Source organism: Saccopteryx leptura, chromosome 2 (assembly GCF_036850995.1).
Source record: "Saccopteryx leptura isolate mSacLep1 chromosome 2, mSacLep1_pri_phased_curated, whole genome shotgun sequence".
NCBI lineage: Eukaryota > Metazoa > Chordata > Mammalia > Chiroptera > Emballonuridae > Saccopteryx > Saccopteryx leptura.
In genome coordinates this window covers 143,563,464-143,585,647 of record NC_089504.1, presented here as the reverse complement: position 1 = coordinate 143,585,647, position 22,184 = coordinate 143,563,464, and the positions used below count along the sequence as shown (strand labels likewise).

The following is a 22,184-nucleotide window of genomic DNA, read 5'->3' as shown; positions in this document are numbered from 1 at the left end:
GCGTCGCCCCTGGTGGGCGTGCCGGGTGGATCCCGGTTGGGCGCATGCGGGAGTCTGTCTGACTGTCTCTCCCCGTTTCCAGCTTCAGAAAAATACAAAAAAAAAAAAAAAGATTAGAAACTGTCTGTCTGGCCTGACCTGTGGTGGCGCAGTAAAGCGTCAACCTGGAATGCTGAGGTTGCTGGTTCAAAATCCCCGGCGTGCCTGGTCAAGGCACATAGGAGAAGCAACAACAAGTTAATGGTTCCTGCTCCTCTCTGCCCTTTTCTCTCCTCTCTCTAAAAAAATCAGTAAATAAAATCTAAAAAAAAAAAAAAACCACACACAAAAAACCCTGTTAGTCTGGCTCTAGCCATTCTATTGAGCTACCTCAGAAAAAGAGCTAGACCTTGACTATTACTTCTAAGTGTTAAGCATTGTTTCCAAAGGCTTTCCATATATTCACTTCTTAACCTTCATTACAACCTCATAAATACATACTATTATTTGCCCAATTTCATAGATGGGAAAGCCGAGGCACAGGTTAAGTAATTTGCCCATGAGAGTACAGCTAGTAAATTTTGGAACCAGAATTTTAATCCAGGCAGTCTGGCTATGGATAATTCCATTAACCATTGGTTAGGCAAACAGTTTTGTTTTGCTTATTGTCATACTTTGTTCATATTAAAATTTAAAGATACATTTAATCCGAGAAATGTCAAATAAGGTATAACATGTAAAATCTGTTACGTATGTTACTAAAATAAGGTGGGTTTGCTTCTAGAATGTAGTATACTAATGAAATGTATTATTTAGATGGCAATGTGTTTGCTGAAGAAATCCTTGAAGAAATTGCTAGAGTCTATATTACACCAAAAGCTGATGCTAGTTCAATCATCTTCCTATGACTATACATCTGACAACAGATTGAAATTGCTCCTTAAACATCTGTTTTCAAGATCATGTCTCAGGGAAATATTACTTTCACTTCTGAGAAATATGACATTGCAGCTGTGTTTGTGCTCTTGGCAGAAGACTCTGGGTGCTTAGAACATTTCAGATATGTTACAGTAGATTTTTCTGGGTCAAACATTAATATCAAAATGATTAAAATAAAAAAATATTAAAATACATTTAGCTTTGCCAGGGGTTCTAACTGTAGCTATAGCATTTATATCTTGTATTGAAATGTTATAAAATTACTCAGTACATGAGTTGGGATAAAATCATTACAACTATGGAGCTTATTGCATGAAGAGTCCTTCATCAGTGACGCTTCCTCTCCCTCAGTCCATGTTGATGGCTTTATAAAGAGTTACTTACAACTGCTTGATTGAGGAGAAAAAAAACTAGGGCTGGTATACAAATGGTTCTGCACGATACACTGGCAACAAAGAGAGGTGGACAATTGCATGGGTACAGTCCCAATGGGTGACCCTGAAGGTCACTAGTGGAGGGAAATTCTCCCAGCGAGCATGGTGTGATGCAACACATTTGATTGTCCATCTTAACTGGACTGAAACATGATCAGAAGTATGGATCTTCAGTGATTCATGGGCACTTGCTAACATTTGGACTAGATGGTCAGTGACTCAGAAGGGACAAGATTGGGAGATTGATATAGAAAGGTCTGGGATAAGAGAAGTGCATGGATCTCTCAAAATGGGCACACAGTATGAAGATACTTGTGTTCCATGCAACTGCTCACTAAAAGACATGATCTGAAGAGGAGGCTTTCAATAATCAGGTGAATAAAAATGACAGTCTCTTATTGTCCATCAGTTATTGTTTCCAGCCACCCTAATGCTTTCTTTTTTTAAAAAATTTTATTTATTTATTTTTTACAGAGACAGAGAGTGAGTCAGAGAGAGGGATAGACAGGGACAGACATTCAGGAACGGAGAGAGATGAGAAGCATCAATCATTAGTTGTTCATTGATTGCTTTCTCACATGTGCCTTGACCGCGGGCCTTCAGCAGACCGAGCAACCCCTTGCTGGAGCCAGCGACCTTGGATCCAAACTGGTGAGCCTCGCTCAAACCAGATGAGCCCGCACTCAAGCTGGCAACCTCTGGGTCTTGAACCTGGGTCCTTCCCAGTCCGACACTCTATCCACTGCGCCACCACCAGGTCAGGCCCTAATGCTTTCTTAATGGGACCATGTGCAGAATGGGCATGCTGTCTGAAACGGAGGCTCTCCATGGGCTTAACCTGCTACACACTGTGACTGCTAAGTGCCTAACTAGTCAAGAGAACAGACCAACAATGAGTCTTCTATTTGGAATCCTTCCTCAAAGAAACAAGCCAGCCTGCTGGTTTGTTGATTATATTGGACCATTTTCCTCATGGAAAAGGGCAGAAATATTTTTATTGGATATAGATTTGTGTTCCTTGTCTACAATGCTTCTTCTAGCATCACCATTTGGTGGACTTATAAAATACCTGACCGCCTGACCAGGCGGTGGCACAGTGGATAGAGCGTCGGACTGGGATGCGGAGGACCCAGGTTCGAGACCCTGAGGTCGCCAGCATGAGCACGGGCTCATCTGGTTTGAGCAAAATCCCACCAGCTTGGACCCAAGGTCACTGGCTCCAGCAAGGGGTTACTCGGTCTGTTGAAGGCCCATGGTCAAGGCACATATGAGAAAGCAATCAATGAACAACTAAGGTGTTGCAACACGCAATGAAAAACTAATGGTTGATGCTTCTCATCTCTCTCCGTTTCTGTCTATTTATCCTTGTCTATCCCTCTCTCTGACTCACTCTCTGTCTCTGTAAAAAATAAATTAATTAATTAAAAAAAATACCTGATCCATTTTCATTGTATTCTGTACAACATTGCTTCTGATTAAGAAACTCATTTCACAGCAGAAGAAATACATCAATGGGCTCATGCCTGTGAAATCCTCTGGTCATATCACATGCTCCATCATCCAGGAACATCTGGCCTATTAGAACAATGGAATGGCACTCAAGACTCGGTCAGTTTGGAGAAAATATTCTGAAAAAATGTGGTGCTATCTTACACAGTGCAGTATATGCTTTAAATAAGAGACCAATAAGTATGTTATCTTTTCCATAGCCAGAGTAAATATAGAAATTAAGAGCTTATAGAATTTTTTCTTTCTATCCCCATGACATTGAAATTTACTGATTTGGAGATCTTGATTTCCAGGGTAGAAATGCTTCCATGAGGGGCCACAGCAGTGGATCTTCTTTTGAATTGGAAGATGAAACTGCCAGATGGACATTTAGTGTTCCTCATACTACTGAACCAACAGACAAATAAGGAAGATGCTCTATTGGATGGGGAGACTGATCCTGATTACAAGGGGGAAAATGGGTTGCTGATACACTGTGAGTGTCAAAGGGGTCACTGTGGCAGTATTCGGTCATTGTCTGTCAGCCACAAACCCACCCTCTATTCTATACTTGCTTTGTGATGCTGGTGCACCTCTGTTCTCTGGGACACACTTCAGCTTTGTTAGCTGGCTCCAGCTGGCTCTCCCAGTAGGGGATGCCAGGAGGAGACAAAGGCAGAAAGAAGAAGTGACTTGCTTCCTTTCCATCAGCTTCTTGTTACCTTTTTGCTGTCCTCCAGCCCACTTCCTGCTCCTCTGAGCACTGTTCCAGCAGCAGCAGTTTCTTTCTAAGGTAGAAGCAGAATCCAGTTTGCAGTCTCCCTAACATTTGTAGTCCCAGCTTCACGTGACCCTATCAGAGACACCAGCATGAGGGGGCCAGTGGGCCCTCTCCTGAGGTATGGGTTCAAGCCTTGAAATATCTTCCAACTCCCTATTCAAATTCATCCCTTATTAATATGTTTTGGGTCCCTATCACATTCCCTTTTGGATTTGGGGAAGGTGGGTGAGAGCCAACATGTAGAAATGGGAGGCTATGCTAAAGCTAGTGTTGGACTGGTTTGGAGTAAAGAGCAAATGCAGGAGAAATAGTGCACTGACAGGTGGGTCAAGGCAAAATCAGTGGATGCAATACAGAACTGTTAGAAAGGGGTAGGATATAGGGAGGGAGAGAGTTGGAGAGTAGGGGGATAAAAGGCCAGGAGCTGATAGTGTAGTAAAAGCGTTATTCTGTGCTGAAATGAAGCCACCATTAATATTTTGGTGTGTTCCTTTCTGATCTTTTTTCTATGCTTTTTATACAGTTTAGTCATTAATGTAAAATCAATTTTTTATTTTGCATTAGCCACTTAACATTACAACATGTTCACTGCAGCATTGTTTACAGTGGCCAAGACATGGAAACAACCAAAAAGCCCTTCAATCGACGATTGGATAAAGATGTGGTACATATATACTATGGAATACTACTCAGCCATAAGAAATGATGACATTGGATCATTCAAAACAACATGGATGGACCTTGATAACATTATACTGAAATAAGTATGAAATAAGTAAATAAGTATGTATGAAATAAGTAAATCAGAAAAAACTAAGAACTATATAATTCCATACATAGATGGGACATAAAAATACGACTCAGGGACATGGACAAGAGTGTGGCGGTTGGGGGGGGGGGTGAGGAGAGGAAGGGGGTGGGGGGAGGGGAGAGGCACACAAAAAAACCCAGATAGAAGGTGATGGAAGACAATTTGACTTTGGGTAATGGGTATGCAACATAATCAAATGTCAAAATAACCTGGAGATGTTTTCTTTGAACCTATGTATCCTGATTGATCTATGTCACTCCATAGTGACATATATATATTAAAAAACCATTACAACATAAGCATTGCCTCTTCTTACAAATTCTTAATCAACATAGGTTTTTTGTTTTGTTTTTGTTTTTTTATCTGGGCATGAAAGCAAAAGAGAATACGAAGATGATGCATAGTGCAACAAAAGTACCCTACACTTATTTACTTATTTATTTATGAATCAATGCCACTTTAATTTTATTGATATACAATTGACATAACATTATATTTGCTTTAGGTGTTTGACATAATGATTCGATACTTGTATATTTGCAAAATGATCCCCACAATATGTCTAGTCAACATCCATCACCATACATAACTACAGAATTTATTTCCTGTGGTGACTTTTTTCTTTTCTTACCTTTTATTTTTTTAGAGAGAGAGAGACAGAAAGGGAGGGGAGAAAGAGAGAGATGACATCAACTTGTATATGCTTCACTTTAGTTGTTTATTGATTGCTTCTCATACATGCCTTGACGGGGTGAATGTGTGTGGGGTAAGGGTAGTGGGGGAGCTCCAGCTAAGCCAGTGACCCCTTTCTCAAGCCAGCGACTTTGGGTTCAAGCCAGCGACTGGGTTCAAGCCAGCGACCTTGGGCTTCAAGTCAGCGACATTTGGACTCAAGTGAGCAACTTTGGGCTTTAAGCTAGTGACCTCTGGGCTCAAGCCAGCAACCTTGGTATCATGTTGATGATCCTGCTCAAGGTGGTATGCCCACGCTCATACCAAGGAGCCTGTGTTCTAACCAGTAACCTTGGGTTTCAAACTGGGGCCTTTAGCATACTGGGTCCACACTCTGTCTACCGTGCCACCACCAGTCAGGGTTACCTTTTATTTTTTAACTTTTATTTCTTGATGTTAGAGAGAGAGAGACAGAGGAAGTGGGAAAGAGAGAGACAGGAACATGGATCTGTTCCTGCATGTGCCTTGACTGGGGATCGAATAGGCAACCTCTGTGCTTTGGGATGACATTCTGACCAACTGAGCTATATGGCCAGGGCAGTTTATTAATTTATTTTTTTAGATGGCTTGGGTGGTACCATTGCACCAGGTTCTATGTTGTCATAAAAATTACTCACAGCTTTTAGATCAGTTTCCTCTAGATTGAAGGAGGTTGACTTCTTTCAGTGTACAGTCAACATTTATCTGGAGTTGTCTGTTCATGTTTCTCAAGCTTGTCATTTCCTCAGGTGTGGGAATTAGAATGGTGCAGTTGACCCTTCTGGGCCGTCTCTGCATCAGGTCATGCAAGGCTTGTGTATAGGCACAGTCTTCTGATCTAGAACTAGAACTCCTGTGATATTGATGGCTTCCCTTTGCTCCCCCAGAGCCTGGTATCACTGATATGGGTTGAATAGGTTCTGTGGCTGCAGAACATTCTTCTTGTCCACTAAATTTAAAAGATTTTCAGTTGTTACTCAGTCTACAGTAATTTAAAACCTGTGGTTGGGTTTGGTTCCACCTGGGGAGATGATGATGGAGTGCATGAAGGTCCAGTTGACTATGTGTATAGAACATACACTGGCTTGACAGAACATAGAGGTTTTTACTGGACTGGATATTCCTCCTGAAGAACTTGAAGGTGGGGTGGTGGCCTGTGTACAGTGAGTGCTAAGTCTGTGTACAAAGCTGATTTATTTATAGGTGAAAGACTCTTTGAAGAGTGCTCAGCTGGGCCCTGGCCAGTTAATTCAATTGGTTAGAGGGTCGTCCTGAAACAACAAGGTGTGGGTTTGATCCTCCGTCAGAGCACACATGGGAAGTTACCAATGAGTGCACAACTAAGTGGAACAACAAATGAATACTTCCCTTCCCCCTCCCTCCCTAAAAATCAATCAATTAATTAAAAAAAATTAAGCCCCGGTCAGATAGCTTGGTTGGTAGGAGCATGGTTCCAAAGCACAGAGTTTGTTGGTTTGATTGCTGGTCAGGGCACATACAGGAAGAGCTTGATGTTCCTGTCTCTCTCTCTTTTCCTGCCTCTGATTAAAAAAAGGGGGGGGGGACTCAACTGTAATCTTTAGGTAAGCTAAACGTTGTATATGGAAGATAAGCAACTGAATGGTTTTCCTGTTTGGGATAGTTAGGAGGTCCTTGTTGATATGGATGGAGTGGAGTAGTTGAAGGATCTGGTGGCATAAAGATGTGGGGACTCAGATGGTCCAGCTGGGAAGGTTGCACTTGATGCTGTGGAGAGCTGAAGGACATTGAGAAGGAGGTGGCGGTTGATGAGCAGTTTGAGGGATCTGCTGTTGTTTGGGAGAATACTGAGAAGGGTGATAGTTATAGTGATGTGGATAAACTGGTCAAAGACGTTGGCTATAATGAGACTCTGGGCCCTGTGGTGAGGACTGCCATGGCATACTCTGAGGAGTCTGTCTTCCTGAGATGTCTGTCTTATCTGAGATGTCTGTCTAATAGAAATAGAACCAGGAGACCCATAAAGATTGCTTGGAATTTGTGGAAGAATTTGTAGAGCTCTTGGTACAGTCTGTCCAGAGGGGAGATTTTGGGATACTGTAACAGTAATTGGGTTTGTACTGTATCGAGGTATGTGCATGTATGAAGGAGGTGGTGGCAGCAGTGAGGGTTTTTGCATAGCAGATGGACTCATTTCTGTTTGCATGGAAGATGTTTATGGAGGTGGCTGTGAAGGAGGAGCAGCTGTACTTCTGTTCATTCATAAAAAATTGATTGTAGTTGGGAGTAGCAGCCACAACAGCTGGAGCCCAGCATAGCTCTTGTACTACACATATCAGCTGTTTACCTGCTAGATGCTCTGGATCAATGTCCATCGCCTGAGCTCTGTACCAGTGTTCCACCACCATGAAGTTGCACTCCATCCTCTGGGTGGTAGCTACTAGGAGAAAGGATATCCAGGTTGATATGCAAAAGGCGATTTCTAGTCATCCACACTATGGTATTCCATATATATTTGGTACCCTCCTTGGGAAGGTCTCAGCAACAGGCTTCAAGATTGTTGTTATTGTGTAACATGTGTAGAGACACCACACCCTTTGAAATCTCAGAGAAACATTGGAGGACAAGGAGAATCTGCATGTCAAGCTGTGGACTGCTGTGTGCGATGCCAGAGCAAGTGGTGGTCAAGTTTCTTTTAGGAAATGGATGCTAACCGGCTTTCCAATATATGACCTTCCAAAACCACAGTCATTTTATAGGTGGGGAAGGGAGGGCTTTTGCTTATAGTAGGATCCGACTGGTAAGCATGCAGGGGGTGTTGGAGCTCCAATTTGTTCAGTGAAACTTCAACTACGATCCTAATGCAGCTTGGCATGTGGTAATTCATGATAAAAACCTTGAAGAAAAGGCAGAAGACACTATCCTGGAAAGTACTGCTTTCTGTTTGCTTCTGCTGCCTCTTCACAGTCACTTCCACAGTGTGCTCCCCTGGTGCTGGTGGTGCTGGTGTGTGTGTGGGGGGGACCCCACAGGCGCTGCTTCCCCACCCAACCCCCCACCTCGGGTGCACACCGGTGGAGCCCAGATATGGTGAGAGCCAGGAGCCTCCATCTCTGCCACCCATGATGAGAACTTTTAAGATCTACCTTTAGCAATTTTCAAATATGCAAATACAGTATTATTAACTATAATCACCACGCTGTACATTACATCCATGACATTTATTTTATAACTGGAAGCTTGCATTTTTTTACTTTTTTTTACCCATTAACTACCCCTGCCCTGGCCTCTGATAGTCACCGATCTATTCTCTGTATTTATAAGCTTGTCTTTTGTTCTAGGTTCCACATATAAGCGAGAGATCATGTGGTACTTACCTTTCTCTGTCTGAATTATTTCACTTAGCATAATGCCTCAAGGTCCATGATGTCAAAAACGGTGAGATTTTATTCTTTTTTATGGGTGAATAATATTCCATTATATATATTCTATATATATTATAATTTATTTATCCATTCATTCATTGATGGACACTTGATTTGTTTCCATATCTTGGCTACTGTAAATAATACTACAATGAAAATGGGGAGGGTGTGTGTTCTTTGAGTTAATGTTTTTGTTTCTTTGGATAAACACCCAAAGTGGAATTGCTGGATCCTATGGTAGTTCTAGTTTTAATTTTTTGAGGAATCTCCACACTGTTTTCCATAGTGGCTGCACCAGTTTACATTCTCATCAACAGTGCACAAGGGTTCCTTTTTCTATACATTCTGGCTAACACTCGTCATTTCTTGTCTTTTTTTGTGTGTGTGTGACAGAGACAGAGAGACAGAGAGAGGGACAGATAGGGACAGACAGGAAGGGAGAGAGATGAGAACATAAATTCTTTGTTGCAGCTCCTTAGTCTCCTTAGTTGATCATTGATTGCTTTCTCATATGTGCCTTGACTGGGGGGAGGGACTACAGCAGAGCAAGTGACCCCTTGCTCAAGTTAGCGACCTTGGGCTCAAGCCAGTAATCTTTGGGCTCAAGCCAGCAACCATCGGGTCATGTCTATGATCCCATGCTCAAGCCAGCAACCTTGGGCTCAAGCTGGTGAGCCTGCGCTCAAGCAGGCTACCATGGAGCTTTGAACTTGGGTCCTCTGCATCCCAGTCTGATGCTCTATCCACTGTGCCACTGCTTGGTCAGGCTTGTCTTTTTGATAAGAATAGCCATTCTAATAGGTGTGATATGATAGTTTTAATGGTAGTTTTAATTTGTATTTCCCTTATGAATAGTGATGTTGAGCATCTTTTCATGTACTTGTTGGCCATATGTATGTCTGTCTTGGAAAAATGTCTATTCAGATCCTCAACATTGTTTTTAGTGATTGATTAAAATCCAGGTTTTTGGTTAGATCATTATTTAACTACTTCTCTTCTGATGGAAATTCGGGTTATTTTCAATGTTTGTTTGTTTGTTTTTTACAGGGACAGAGAGAGAGTCAGAGATAGGGACAGACAGACAGAAATGAAGAGAGATGAGAAGCATCAATCATCAGTTTTTCGTTGCGACACCTTAGTTGTTCATTGATTGCTTTCTCATATGTGCCTTGACTGTGGGCCTTCAGCAGACCGAGTAACCCCTTGCTGGAGCCAGTGACCCTGGGTCTAAGCTGGTGAGCTTTTTGCTCAAGCCAGATGAGCCTGCGCTCAAGCTGGCGACCTCGGGGTCTTGAACCTGGGTCTTCCGCATCCCAGTCTGATGTTCTATCCACTGTGCCACTGCCTGGTCAGGCTGTTTTAAATGTTTATTAAAATAACTGCAGGCCCTGGCCGGTTGGCTTAGCGATAGAGCATCAGCCTGGCGTGTAGAAGTCCGGGGTTCAATTCCTGGTCAGGGCGCACAGGAGAAGCTCCCAAGTGCTTCTCCACCCTTCCCCTTCTCCTTTCTCTCTATCTCTCTCTTCCCCACAGCCAAGGCTCCATGGGAGCAAAGTTGGCCTGGGCGCTGAGGATGGCTCCATGGCCTCCACCTTAGGTGCTAGAATGGCTCCGGTTGAAGCAGAGCAATGCCCCAGATAGGCCGAGCATCACCTCCTGGTGGGCATGCTGGGTGGATCTCGGTTGGGTACATGCAGGAGTCTGTTTGTCTGCTGCCCCTGCCCCCCTTCTCACTTTGGAAAAATACAAAAAAAAGGCCCTGGCCGGTTGGCTCAGCGGTGGAGTGTCGGCCTGGCGTGCGGGGGACCCGGGTTCGATTCCCGGCCAGGGCACATAGGAGAGGCGCCCATTTGCTTCTCCACCCCTCCCCTTCCTCTCTGTGTCTGTCTTCCCCTCCCACAGCTGGGGCTCCATTGGAGCAAGGATGGCCCAGGCGCTGGGGATGGCTCCTTGGCCTCTGCCTCGGGCGCTGGAGTGGCTCTGGTCGCGGCAGGGCGACGCCCCGGAGGGGCAGAGCGTCGCCCCCTGGTGGGCAGAGCATCGCCCCTGGTGGGCGTGCCGGGTGGATCCCGGTTGGGCACATGCGGGAGTCTGTCTGACTGTCTCTCCCCGTTTCCAGCTTCAGAAAAATACAAAAAAAAAAGGAAGTAAAATAACTGCAATGACTGTCTCTGTGAAAACCTTTTTATGCCCTTCATGTTGTATCCTTATAGTCCCCAAAGTGGAACTGCTATGACAGGGCATATAGATGGTTTTAACCGTAATATTTTCATTTTTAATATGCCCTCAAATTCTTACAGATAAACATCCTTTTTCCAATCCTGTAACTGAAAAAGCACTGAAAATTGAAAGCATCTTCACATTTTACCTGACTTGTAATCATTACCAGTAAAACCTGAGTAGAACTGATGTATAGACTTTACTTTTCAACATGGTGTGAATATTTATATGTTTTGCATAAATATTAATGCATTTGATTATGGTGCACTACTTTGGTATTTGTACCATCCTCTTTTGAAAATCCCCTTACTTACAAAAATATCCACACTTAAGGGTTTCACATGAGAATTGTGAATCTGTCCTAGTAATGTTACAAGAAGGTACTGGATATCTTAATTAAAAAAAAAAACTTTATTTTTCATTTTTCACTTTTTTTTTAGTTAGAGAGAGGCAGACAGGAAGGCAGAGAGATGAGAAGCATCAACTTATAGTTGTGGAACTTTAGTTGTTCATTGATTGCTTTCTCATATGTGCCTTGACCGGGCTCTCCAGCTGAGCCAGTGACCCCTTTGCTAAAGCCAGTAACCTTGGGCTTCAAGCCAGCAACCATGGGGTCATGTCTACAATCCCATGCTCAAACTGGTGATCTCAGGATTTTGAACCTGGGTCTTCAACATCCCAGGTCTACGCTCTATCCACTGAGCCAACACCTGGTTAGGCTTAAAAAAAAATCTTTGCTGAAATTTTTTACACTGGTATTATAGGCTGAATTGTGGCCTCCTAACAAATTCATGTTGAAGTCCTAATCCCTAGTACCTCAGAATGTGACTGTATTTGGAGAATCTTTAAAGAGGTAATTAAAGCAAAATGAGATCATATGGATAGGACTTAATCCACTATGACTGGTGTCCTTAGAAGAAGATATCAGGACACATACAAACACACGAAAGACCATGTGTGGGCACAGAGAGAAGACAACCATCTACAAGCCAAGGAGAGAAGCCTCAGAAGAAATCAAGCTTGTAGATAACTTTGATCTCAGGGCCCGGGCCGGTTGGCTCAGCAGTAGAGCGTCAGCCTGGTGTAGAGCGTCGGCCTGGTGTGAGGGGGACCCGGGTTCGATTCCCGGCCAGGGCACATAGGAGAAGTGCCCATTTGCTTCTCCACCCCCCCTTCCTCTCTGTCTCTCTCTTTCCCTCCCGCAGCCAAGGCTCCATTGGAGCAAAGATGGCCTGGGCGCTGGGGATGGCTCCTTGGCCTCTGCCTCAGGCGCTAGAGTGGCTCTGGTCGCAGCAGAGCGACGCCCCGGAGGGGCAGAGCATCGCCCCCTGGTGGGCAGAGCGTCGTCCCTGTTGGGCGTGCCGGGTGGATCCCGGTCGGGCGCATGCGGGAGTCTGTCTGACTGTCTCTCCCCGTTTCCAACTTCAGAAAAATACAAAAAAAAAAAAAAAAAAAAGATAACTTTGATCTCAGGACAACCGGCCCCCATAATTGTAAAATAAATTTCTATTGTTAGGCCACTCATTCTGTGATATTTTGTCTTGGCAATTTGGAAACTAATACAATGGTAACATATACATTTTATAATAAAATTAGTAAAGTATCTTCGTTTTGCAAAAACAAAACACTAACCAACTGAACTAATATCCCAACCAAGCTTTTAAGATATATATGATTGGTTTTACATTTGTTACCATCACTTTTGCATGTAGACCACAGTTCTTATCAGTTTCCTTGAAGATTCAGCCAGTTGAGGAATTTAAAAATATTACAATGTCATAAGCTTGAAAGGACCTTTGTTGAGATAATAATTGTAACTCCTTTATTTTACAGATGGGCAAAAAAGAAGTGACAAGTTTACCCACTGCATTAGGGAAAGACTGAAGACTAGGCCTTAGATCTTTTCTTGCATGCTTTCTTAATCATGTTCCTCATGGTTTCTGTGCTTCTGAATCAAGGTCTGAGTCTCAAGAGGTGACACTTGGAAGTACAGATGATGCAGTGAGTTCAGAGATCGCTGTAAACTGAGGTGATACAGTTAATCAGAAAGCAGGGTTTGTGAAAGTGTGATGGGATATCTGAGCTCTAACTGTGGCCTGTTCAATAGAGAAAACCCACTTAACCAGGGCTCTTAGTTCCTTGTCTTTCAAATGAAGCCATAGCCTAGCTGAGGAGAAGAAAAACCACTTAACCAGGGCTCTAAGTTTCTTGTCTTTCAAATGAAGCCATAGGCTAGTTATCGAGAACATTTGCATAGTACTTGGAATTCTTTAAAACAGGCACTTGTATAAAGAGGTTTAGAAAGTGCCTGGCATATAATGCTAAAAACCTCATAAACACAGATGCCATTTTGCAGATAAAGAGGCTGAGAATTACAGATATTAAGCAAACAGTTTCCAAGGTCTATCAGTGCAGGAACAGGAAAAAGGCCGAGAATCTGGGCCTTCTTCTTTTTTCTTTATAGTACATTAAATCCTGTTTAGGTTAAGATGATTATTTTACACCCTGGCCACATAGCTCGGCTAGTTAGAGCATCGTCTGGAAGCACAGAGGTTGCCGGTTCCATCCCCTGGTCAGGGTAAGAGCGGATTGATGTTCTTGTCTCTTCTTGCTCCCTCCCCTCTTTAAAAAATCAATTAAAAAGAAAAGATTACTATTTTACAAGAATTCAGACATGCTCTGAATCTAAAAAGATGGGTAGAAACAGTATGGTCAAAGATTAGAGGGAAATATTTTATGCAGAAGCCAGCCATGTGAGGGAAGGAAGAGTTCCGGAAGGCAATGAATTTCATCCGCAGTCTTTGCCGGGAGGCAGCTTTTCTGACGGGGAATGGGGTGGGGAGGCAGGGGCAAGGTGCAGAAGTCCTTACTGCCAGGCTCCAGAGCGTGAGGGCCTTAGCATAATCCTTGAACAGGGTGATGGCACCAGTTTACCAGCATTTCATTACTAATAAGGTTGTGGATTATTGAATAGATTGGGGAGTTGAGGCTAGAGTTTTAGAGACAAGTTAGATGGCTTTGCTACAGCCTAGTACGTGCAGGAGAAGGGCATCCAGTATGTTGAAGTAATTAGTGAGACCTGGGTTTTCTGTTTTTTAGTCAACAGATCGTGTTCAGGCAAAATGTAAAGCTGTTACTATTTTATTTTTCAAAAAGGACTTATGAGTACTTTAAAGTAAACAAAAAAAAATTTTTTTTTAAGCAGCTACTGTAGAGGCCTGGGAAACCAAAGCAGCGCATTTGCAAGTAAAACCAGGGTTAGATTCCTGGCTGTTATTTTCTAATTATGTAATACAGAGGAAGTCACCTAACTTCTTTTGAGCCTCGGTTTCATTTCCTCTAAATTAAGGGCGACAGTCCCTACTTGGTAAAGCATTTGCGTGCGCAGAGCCCTAGCAATGGCGCTCAGTGTTGGTTCCCGTCTTGCCCCAGGTACCCTCGGTCTGGGTCGGGGCAGCCCACGGCGGCTGAGGCCGGGAGAGTGATTCTACCCGGAGACCTGACTCGGGCACTCTTGTCTCGAGCTGGGCTGACCTCCGAACGGCGGCCCCACCTCGGACTAGACACCCCGCGGAAGGACGAAGCATCCCCGCCAGCCAGCGGGACACACAGAGGGCTCCCTAGGGATGCCGAAGACAGGCGGGGAAGCGGCCGGAGGGCCGGCGGCGGCGCCCGAGGCTGCAGCGTCACCCCCACGCCACCCGCCAGCGAACTCGCCGCGGGTGCTGGGCCGCGCTGGCCGCGTTTGAAGTCTCCGGCGCGGCCGCTGGTTGGCTGGCGCGGGGTCACGTGCGCCCAGGCAGGAGTTTCCCCGACAGCTGGAGGCTGCGTGGGATCCGGCCGCGGCTCGGGAGCTCTGCTGTGCGGCCTTCCCCGCCCCCTCCCTCCCTCCTTCCCCGCCCGTTTCCGCCCGGCTTATTATCCTCCGTATTGACAAACAGAGCGGCCGCCCCGGCGACTCCTGGCGTGCATCTGTAGCCAAGCCATGGGAGACAAGAAGAGCCCCACCAGGTACCAGCGCCCGGGCCCCCGGGCCTGGACCGTGCGGGCGGCAGGGCCCTCGCGCTGGGCTTCGGGAGGCCGCCTCACTCGCCGCCCGGGCAGCGGGACGAGAACGGGGGCGGCGCCGCTGCTCCGCGTGAGAGGCCGGCGCCGGCCGCCCCACAATGGAGCCGCGATGGCGGCGGCCGGAACGGCAGCCCGTGGTGTCAGAGTGGCGGCGGCGGCGGCGGCGGGAGCGTTAGCGGCGACCTCAGCCGCGGTCGCGCCCTCCCCCTTCCTGACTCCCCTCCCCCTCCGAGCCGGAGCGCGGCGCGCTGGGGTCCCGCGGGGCGGGGGGCGCGGAATTGGGGCAGGGGGCGGGGCGGGGGCAGCCGCGGGGCTCGGGCCCCGGGCGCGGCCTGCTGGTGACCCCGCGTGGCGTCGTGTCCGGCTTGTGTCCTGCAGGCCGAAGCGGCAGCCGAAGCCGTCCTCGGATGAGGGTTACTGGGACTGTAGCGTCTGCACCTTCCGGAACAGCGCCGAGGCCTTCAAGTGCATGATGTGCGATGTGCGGAAGGGCACCTCCACCCGGTGAGTCCCGGGCCTGCCCGGCGCGCCGCGGGCCGGCCGGTCGCCGCGCAGAGGACGTGCCCCCACCCCCGCGACTGCCGCCCCTTCCCTGACACTCGCAGACCTGGCGGGAGGAGGCCAGACTGAGGCGGTGGCCGCGGGAGGAATTGGGTCAGATTGATCGGGACCCAAGCGCTGGTTTGCGGTGAGGTGTAATTGAAGAGGCTGTAACATTTTTTGCTGCCAAGAAAGAATAAATTATTTAAGGAAGGCATTAGCTACTGCGATTTAGTTCCTATCGCTGGGTGTAATGCCCCTCCCAACACTTTTCGTATATAATGTTGGTTGCATTTTATGAGTGTGCAGGAATCAAAGAAAAACCATGAAGACCTCTTTAGGAGCAAAAGATGTAATTTAATTTCGTTCCTCAAAAAGAAAAATAACCTGTTTATAGAATACACAATAGGCTTAACTTCCTTTTTTAATAGAGACGCCTGGAAGGGTCAGATCAAGGTTTTGTTTAGTGTTTGTATTGCAATTCTCTAATGTTTTATAAATAGATAGTTAGAGGTGAGCCCAGTTCACGGACACATTTTTACTGGAAGTATATGAATATCTTTACCTTGATCAAATGGCAATCTATTAGACTATACAAATGAGATTAAATGATCTCTGCTTGTTTTCGTTCTTTATTTTATTGTAAGTTTACAATAATTCAGTCTTTAAAAAAACAAGTGGATAAAGAAAATCATCCAGTAAATTCAAACTCGGTGACATTCTTGTTACGCCAGCACTTAGTTACAGAGTTCCTTCACCTTTGTAGGAAGGTAGCCTTTAAATTAATTCATTATAATCCTGTGATTAGTGGCCTGATATTAGATAACATGTTTTTGATATTTACAAAGTTTGTTACAAACTAAATTTTCACAAAAATGTAAGCATACTAATGTGATAATACTGTTGTCTTAAAAAATGCCAACACAATATTGACATTAGATTTATATATTCAGTAGAAATTAGATTTTTTAAAATGAGATATTTAGATTTTTAAACACTATTTAGAACATGAAATTTTAAAATGTAGATTCAGAAATGGTTGTTAATAATTTCAGATTTTAAGATTTGCTAAGTGAAACTAGTTGTTTTTGAGATCTTTTGTAAATAAAAAGATATATGTTTTCTGCAAATTCCCACTTACATTGGATGAAATATGAGCATTTTTCATAATATCCTTTAAAAAGCAAACTTTCAAACATTTACGAAGTTCAAGGAAATGTAACAGAACATTCTAATAAAAACGTCCTTGTTTTTATAAATGAATGTGGTAGTTATTTTTGGACCCGTGATTACAGTATTTTTGAAAAGCAGAATGTTTTTATGTCTACATAAAGTTGGTTTTGGTTTAGATTTGTATATGTTAGTACTTTGTGCTTTTAAAAATGCTCAATAAGTGGTTTTCAGAAAATTTGGTTTTTGGAGGCAGGGACTTTAAAGTGGAGACAGCTATTATAATCTTAATCTCTGGTACGATATTGTTGCTTTTTGTTCCATTTTCTTGTAGCCATTAGAAAAATGCTGAAACTAGAAGAGCCTATATGTTTATTTGCAGGGACAGCAAGGAAGGGGGGAAGCTGGTGTCCTACTCCACAGCCAGTCTTGGGGTTAGAGGAACCCTGAGAAATAGAGTAGGTGGTGGCAGCTCAGAAGAGAAGAAACAGGCTGAATCCCTGGCACCTGGAAGAAGAAGGAATATAGTGCACAGGGGCGTTGGCCCAGGACAGAGAAGTGGGCCTAGATTAAAAGAGGCTTGAGGCCCACTTGGGGCCCCTGACATTTTTTTACCAGTACATCTGAGCTCTTGTAGATCCAATTTTTAGTGGATTACTTGAGGAGGACTCAGAGAAGCATTGTCATTTGGATTGAAACTGAAGAGGCTCTGGGCAACTCACCAGAAGTCTAAGGGACACTCTGTTCCTAAAAGTAAGTGTTCTACACTACAACCCTCTCAGCTTCTTCCTTCCTCTCTCTGAATTGTCTCTTCTCTTGATTTTGGCCATAAGTTAAACATAAGAGCTCTCATTTCTCTGTTATTTTCCTACCACTGTTTCTGAAAATCAGTGGAATCCATGTTTGGATAAAATAATGGAGCAGGGCAATGTTAATAGGGCAGATACTGATTGTACCAAGAAATAGTGTATTGCCCTCTCTGATAACGTTAGAAAACAGGATTAAAGGACTGCAGAGCACGATGGAGAAGCAAAATTTTTAGTAGTTAGGAGAAATAATTTCCTACAACTGACATGTTAATTAGCAGTTAAGGTAATTTCAAGGATAAGATTGGCGATTACCAAAGCAGGGACTGATAGCTGCAAAGCAGAAGGATACAGATTGCTAATGCCTTGTTTGCCTGAGACAGACAAGACTCGAGTCCCTTGGGTCAGACCTCTGAACTGATTGTGTCTCAGTCGCCAAATGGGAGACTAAGTCTAAACCATCCAAGACATTTGAAAAATCTTTTCTTTCTAAACCTTCAGAGATGATGCAGTTCATAGTCTCCCTTTTAAGCCTTCACTGACAATATTTTTCTTTGAAGACTATCTCGTTCACATCCTTTATATTTCAACAGAAGACCAATTTATTTGGCTATCTCTTGGTAGGTCATGGTTTTTGAAGAATAACTGTTTGTATGGAATGAAGTGAGGTTATATTAGTAGTAGTATTTTAAAATGAAATATGATTTGAAGTAGTTTCAATTAAACCATTTCCACAATTGAATTTCAGTTTGGTACTTGCTGGCCTTAATTAGTTCAGATTTTATTAATTTCTTTTTTTATCCAGACTCTAAATAACTGCATAGTTCAAGTACCTGAGGTTTTCTACATTGTGCTTTTGTGAGGAAAAAATGATAAATGTCAAAGTGACAGGGAAAATTTTAAAAAAGAAAAAGCTACAGTGACAAATTGTCATCAAAAGTACAACATGACCTGGCCTGTGGTGGCGCAGAGGATAAAGCATCGACCTGGAACACTGAGGTTGCTGGTTCCAAACCCTGGGCTTGCCTGGTCAAGGCACATACGGGAGTTGATGCTTCCTGCTCCTCCCCCCTTCTCTCTCTCTCTCTCTCTCTCTGTTCTCTAAAAAGAAATTGAAAAAAAAAAAAAAAAAAAAGTACAACATAGTTTCCTTCATATTTATATCTCAGGTTCTTTCAAGGCAGTGTCTCAGATAAACCCGAGAAATTTAAGAACCATTCTGAATCATCACAGAAAATGAAATACTTAGTATAGAGTGTATGTGTGAGAATAGTACAATCAATATATGATGATTGAATTAGATTATGATTGCCATTTTTTCATATAGGAATGGGAATTACTGCTTACCAGTAATTCAGAGGGCAGATATTAAAAAAATTATAATGATGAACTTTGATCTGAATGAGAACTTAGAAAACCCCTAGCTCATAGCAAGCTTTCTGGTGTAATTTCACGTGTAAAAAATGTTATCTTTTCAGGGTAAACTGTAATAGTTCCTTTAGGATCCTTAAGGTGTTTTACAGAACTATGAAAAAGATTTCACGGAGTAGAAAGCGTACTAAGTTTTGTAGTAGGAGTCTAGCGACCAGGATTCTTATTTCAGCCACTTCAGTCCCTGCATTCAGCAATATTTATTGAACATCTTATTTTATACAAGTGCTGAGCTACGAACTGGGCATACAGAGGTGAGCGAAATAGATGTTTCTTTGTTTTTTCCATAAAGTTTTACAATTTTGTCAAATCAGAAACACTTTAACTTGTACCAAATTCTGTACATGAGGTAGTATTAGTAAATCTTTCCTTTATATGTGAGCTGAAGAGGTAAATTTTTCTAATTTAAAGAAAAATAATGTTTGTAACTAAAAGCCGTGTTATGGTTAGGATCTGACTCTTGGTAAAAAGAAGAAATAATTTCAGCTTCTATAACATGGGAATAAATTATATAAAATTCACATTTTGAAGAAACCATTTATCATCTGATAAACATTTCAGTGTCATTGTTGTCGGTTCATACTTGCTTCCTATCTTGTAATTTGAAGTTTGGCAGATTCTCCTAGACTTTTGGCGTGGGGATGGGAAGAAAAAATTAAGGACCATCTAAGTCAGTCCATTTTTCAGATACGCAGAGTTCCTGAGCCATTCTTACCTGTCTGAGGAGCCTTTCCAGCTACCACACAGTTGTTCAGAGACTCCTTATTCTAGGAGGTTGGTTGGCTTGTTTGTTTTCCTCCCTATATTTTGGGTTAGAGTAGTTACATGGGTTCAGTGTTATAGAGAAATTTTGAAAATGATTGTGTTTAGATAGTCTAGAATAGTGGTTTATGAAGTGTGGTCTGAGGAACCTTGAAGTTCCCTTTTAGGATCCTTTTAGGAAGCCTGTGAGGCCCAAACTGCTTTCATAATCATCCTAAGATGGTATTTGTCTTTTTCACTGTGTGACACCTGCAGTGGAGGTGCAGAGGCAGTGGTGTGTAAAACGGCTGGCCCCTTTGTATGAATCAAAGCAGTGGCACTAAATTGTTACAGTCATTGTAATATTCACCACCATGCATATGCAGTACGAATAACTTCTGTTTCACTTAAGAATGTCTTTGATGAAGTAGGAGAAGTTACTGATTTTTTTTTTTTTTTTTTTCATTTTTCTGAAGCTGGAAACAGGGAGAGACAGTCAGACAGACTCCCGCATGCGCCCGACCGGGATCCACCCGGCACGCCCACCAGGGGCGACGCTCTGCCCACCAGGGGGCGATGCTCTGCCCATCCTGGGCGTCGCCATGTTGCGACCAGAGCCACTCTAGCACCTGAGGCAGAGGCCACAGAGCCATCCCCAGCGCCCGGGCCATCTTTGCTCCAATGGAGCCTTGGCTGCTGGAGGGGAAGAGAGAGACAGAGAGGAAAGCGCGGCGGAGGGGTGGAGAAGCAAATGGGCGCTTCTCCTGTGTGCCCTGGCCGGGAATCGAATCGAACCCGGGTCCTCCGCACGCTAGGCGGACGCTCTACCGCTGAGCCAACAGGCCAGGGCGAGAAGTTACTGATTTTATGAAGTCTCATGTCTTTTTTAATCTGTCTCATGAACTAGGACAGGCATGGCCAACATATGGCCCGTGGGTCTGATTCGGCCTGCGTAGTGAGTTTATGTGGCCTGTGATTAAATTTTTAATATTCTCCGCTACTTTAAAATCTCAGCTACTCAGAAGCGGAAGTGTCTTTGATTATTGAAAATTGAGATATTTAAGAAGATAGTGATAACACGGAATTCTTTTCTGTGACTAATATAGGGTTAACTTTCAATAATTGGTCGAATGGATTCGCAATACTTTATTTTTTTTAAAAAACCTCCATTATAAAAATTTACAACTTTTGTACTTGTCTGTACTCGATATGAACTGTTTGACTTTTAGCAGCGATGTGAAACCCACATTCTTTTAGGTGGAGTTTGCCAGTGCGCACCCAAGGTCAAACAGTTTGTTATTTTTGTGGTCAAGTGTGCTGAATCAAGTGGCATTGTAGCATAGACAATAGCTGCAGTTGATAACTGGAAATGTGTCCAGGCTGTTTGTAAAATGAAATAATTGTTTTATTTGCGATATAACCCCTTCAAGCTCATTCTATTAATTAAATATTGTTCCGATTGTGATACAGTTTGGATATTTATACAGTATGTAATTATATTTATTAAAATAATATTGTATATTAAAATTTTTTTCACTCACATTTATTCTTAAATTACATAATAGAGTTTTGTTTACTTAAACAAATCTTTTTTTTTTTAATAGAGAGAGAGAGGGATAGACAAGGACAGACAGGAACGGAGAGATGAGAAGCATCAATCATTAGTTTTTCGTTGTGCATTGCAACACCTTAGTTGTTCATTGATTGCTTTCTCATATGTGCATTGACCCTGGGCCTTCAGCAGACCGAGTAACCCCTTGCTTGAGCCAGCACCTTGGGTCCAAGCTGGTGAGCTTTGCTCAAACCAAATGAGCCCGCACTCAAGCTGGTGACCTCGGGGTCTCGAACCTGGGTCCTCTGCATCCCAGTCCGACGCTCTGTCCACTGCGCCACTGCCTGGTCAGGCTAAACAAATCGTTTTTGTATTTAACATTTTTTAATTTTAATATATCATCCGGCCTGTGAAAAAAATTTTCTTTTTAATCTGGCCCGGGGAAAAAGCTGTTGGCCACGCCTGAACTAGGAAGTATGTGTAAAGCAGTGGTCGTCAACCTTTTTTGGGCCACGGACCGGTTTAATGTCAGAAAATATTTTCACGGACTGACCTTTAGGGTTGGACGGATAAATGTATCATATGATTGAGACAAGTGTCAAGAGTGAGTCTTAGACGATGTAACAGATGGAATCTGGTCATTTAAAAAAATAAAACATCATTCAGACTTAAGTATAAATAAAACGGAAATATTGTAAGTTATTTATTCTTTCTCTGTGGACTGGTACCAAATGGCCCACGGACCGATACCGGTCCGTGGCCTGGGGTTTGGGGACCACTGGTGTAAAGCACTGTTGCTTCATACCAGAGTAAGGTGGTTGATTCAAGGGAAAGCATTTGACTTTGACTAACTGCCTTTTTTTTATAGAATGTAATTTTTACTTGAAAGAACTCAGACTTGGATATTTAGCTGATATTTTTTCAAAAATGAACACTGAATCTGTCACGTCTAGAAAAACAATTGATAGTATTTGTTGCCAATGATAAAAATTGAGCTTTTAAGTGAAAATTAGAATTTTTGAAAACTTGTAACCACTACAGTGAGCTTAAGAACTTCCCAATACTTTAACGATGTGATTGTGTGGTCATGTCAATGAATGTAATTTCTG

The 22,184-nt window shown here is 43.4% G+C and overlaps 1 protein-coding gene and 2 pseudogenes across 1 annotated transcript in view; 1 reads left to right on the top strand and 2 right to left on the bottom strand.

Annotated features, from left to right (window-relative positions):
• Positions 1-5,709: 5,709 nt before the first annotated feature.
• Positions 5,710-6,313, bottom strand: LOC136391587 (TGF-beta-activated kinase 1 and MAP3K7-binding protein 3-like; annotated as a pseudogene).
• Positions 6,314-6,709: 396 nt separating this feature from the next.
• Positions 6,710-8,246, bottom strand: LOC136391586 (TGF-beta-activated kinase 1 and MAP3K7-binding protein 3-like; annotated as a pseudogene).
• Positions 8,247-14,627: 6,381 nt separating this feature from the next.
• YAF2 (YY1 associated factor 2) overlaps positions 14,628-22,184 on the top strand; it is an 81,723-nt gene continuing 74,166 nt past the window's right edge. The window contains 2 exon segments of the mRNA XM_066368975.1: positions 14,628-14,778; positions 15,214-15,339. Of these exon segments, the coding sequence (XP_066225072.1) occupies positions 14,753-14,778; positions 15,214-15,339 (152 nt within the window). The 5' untranslated portion in view covers positions 14,628-14,752.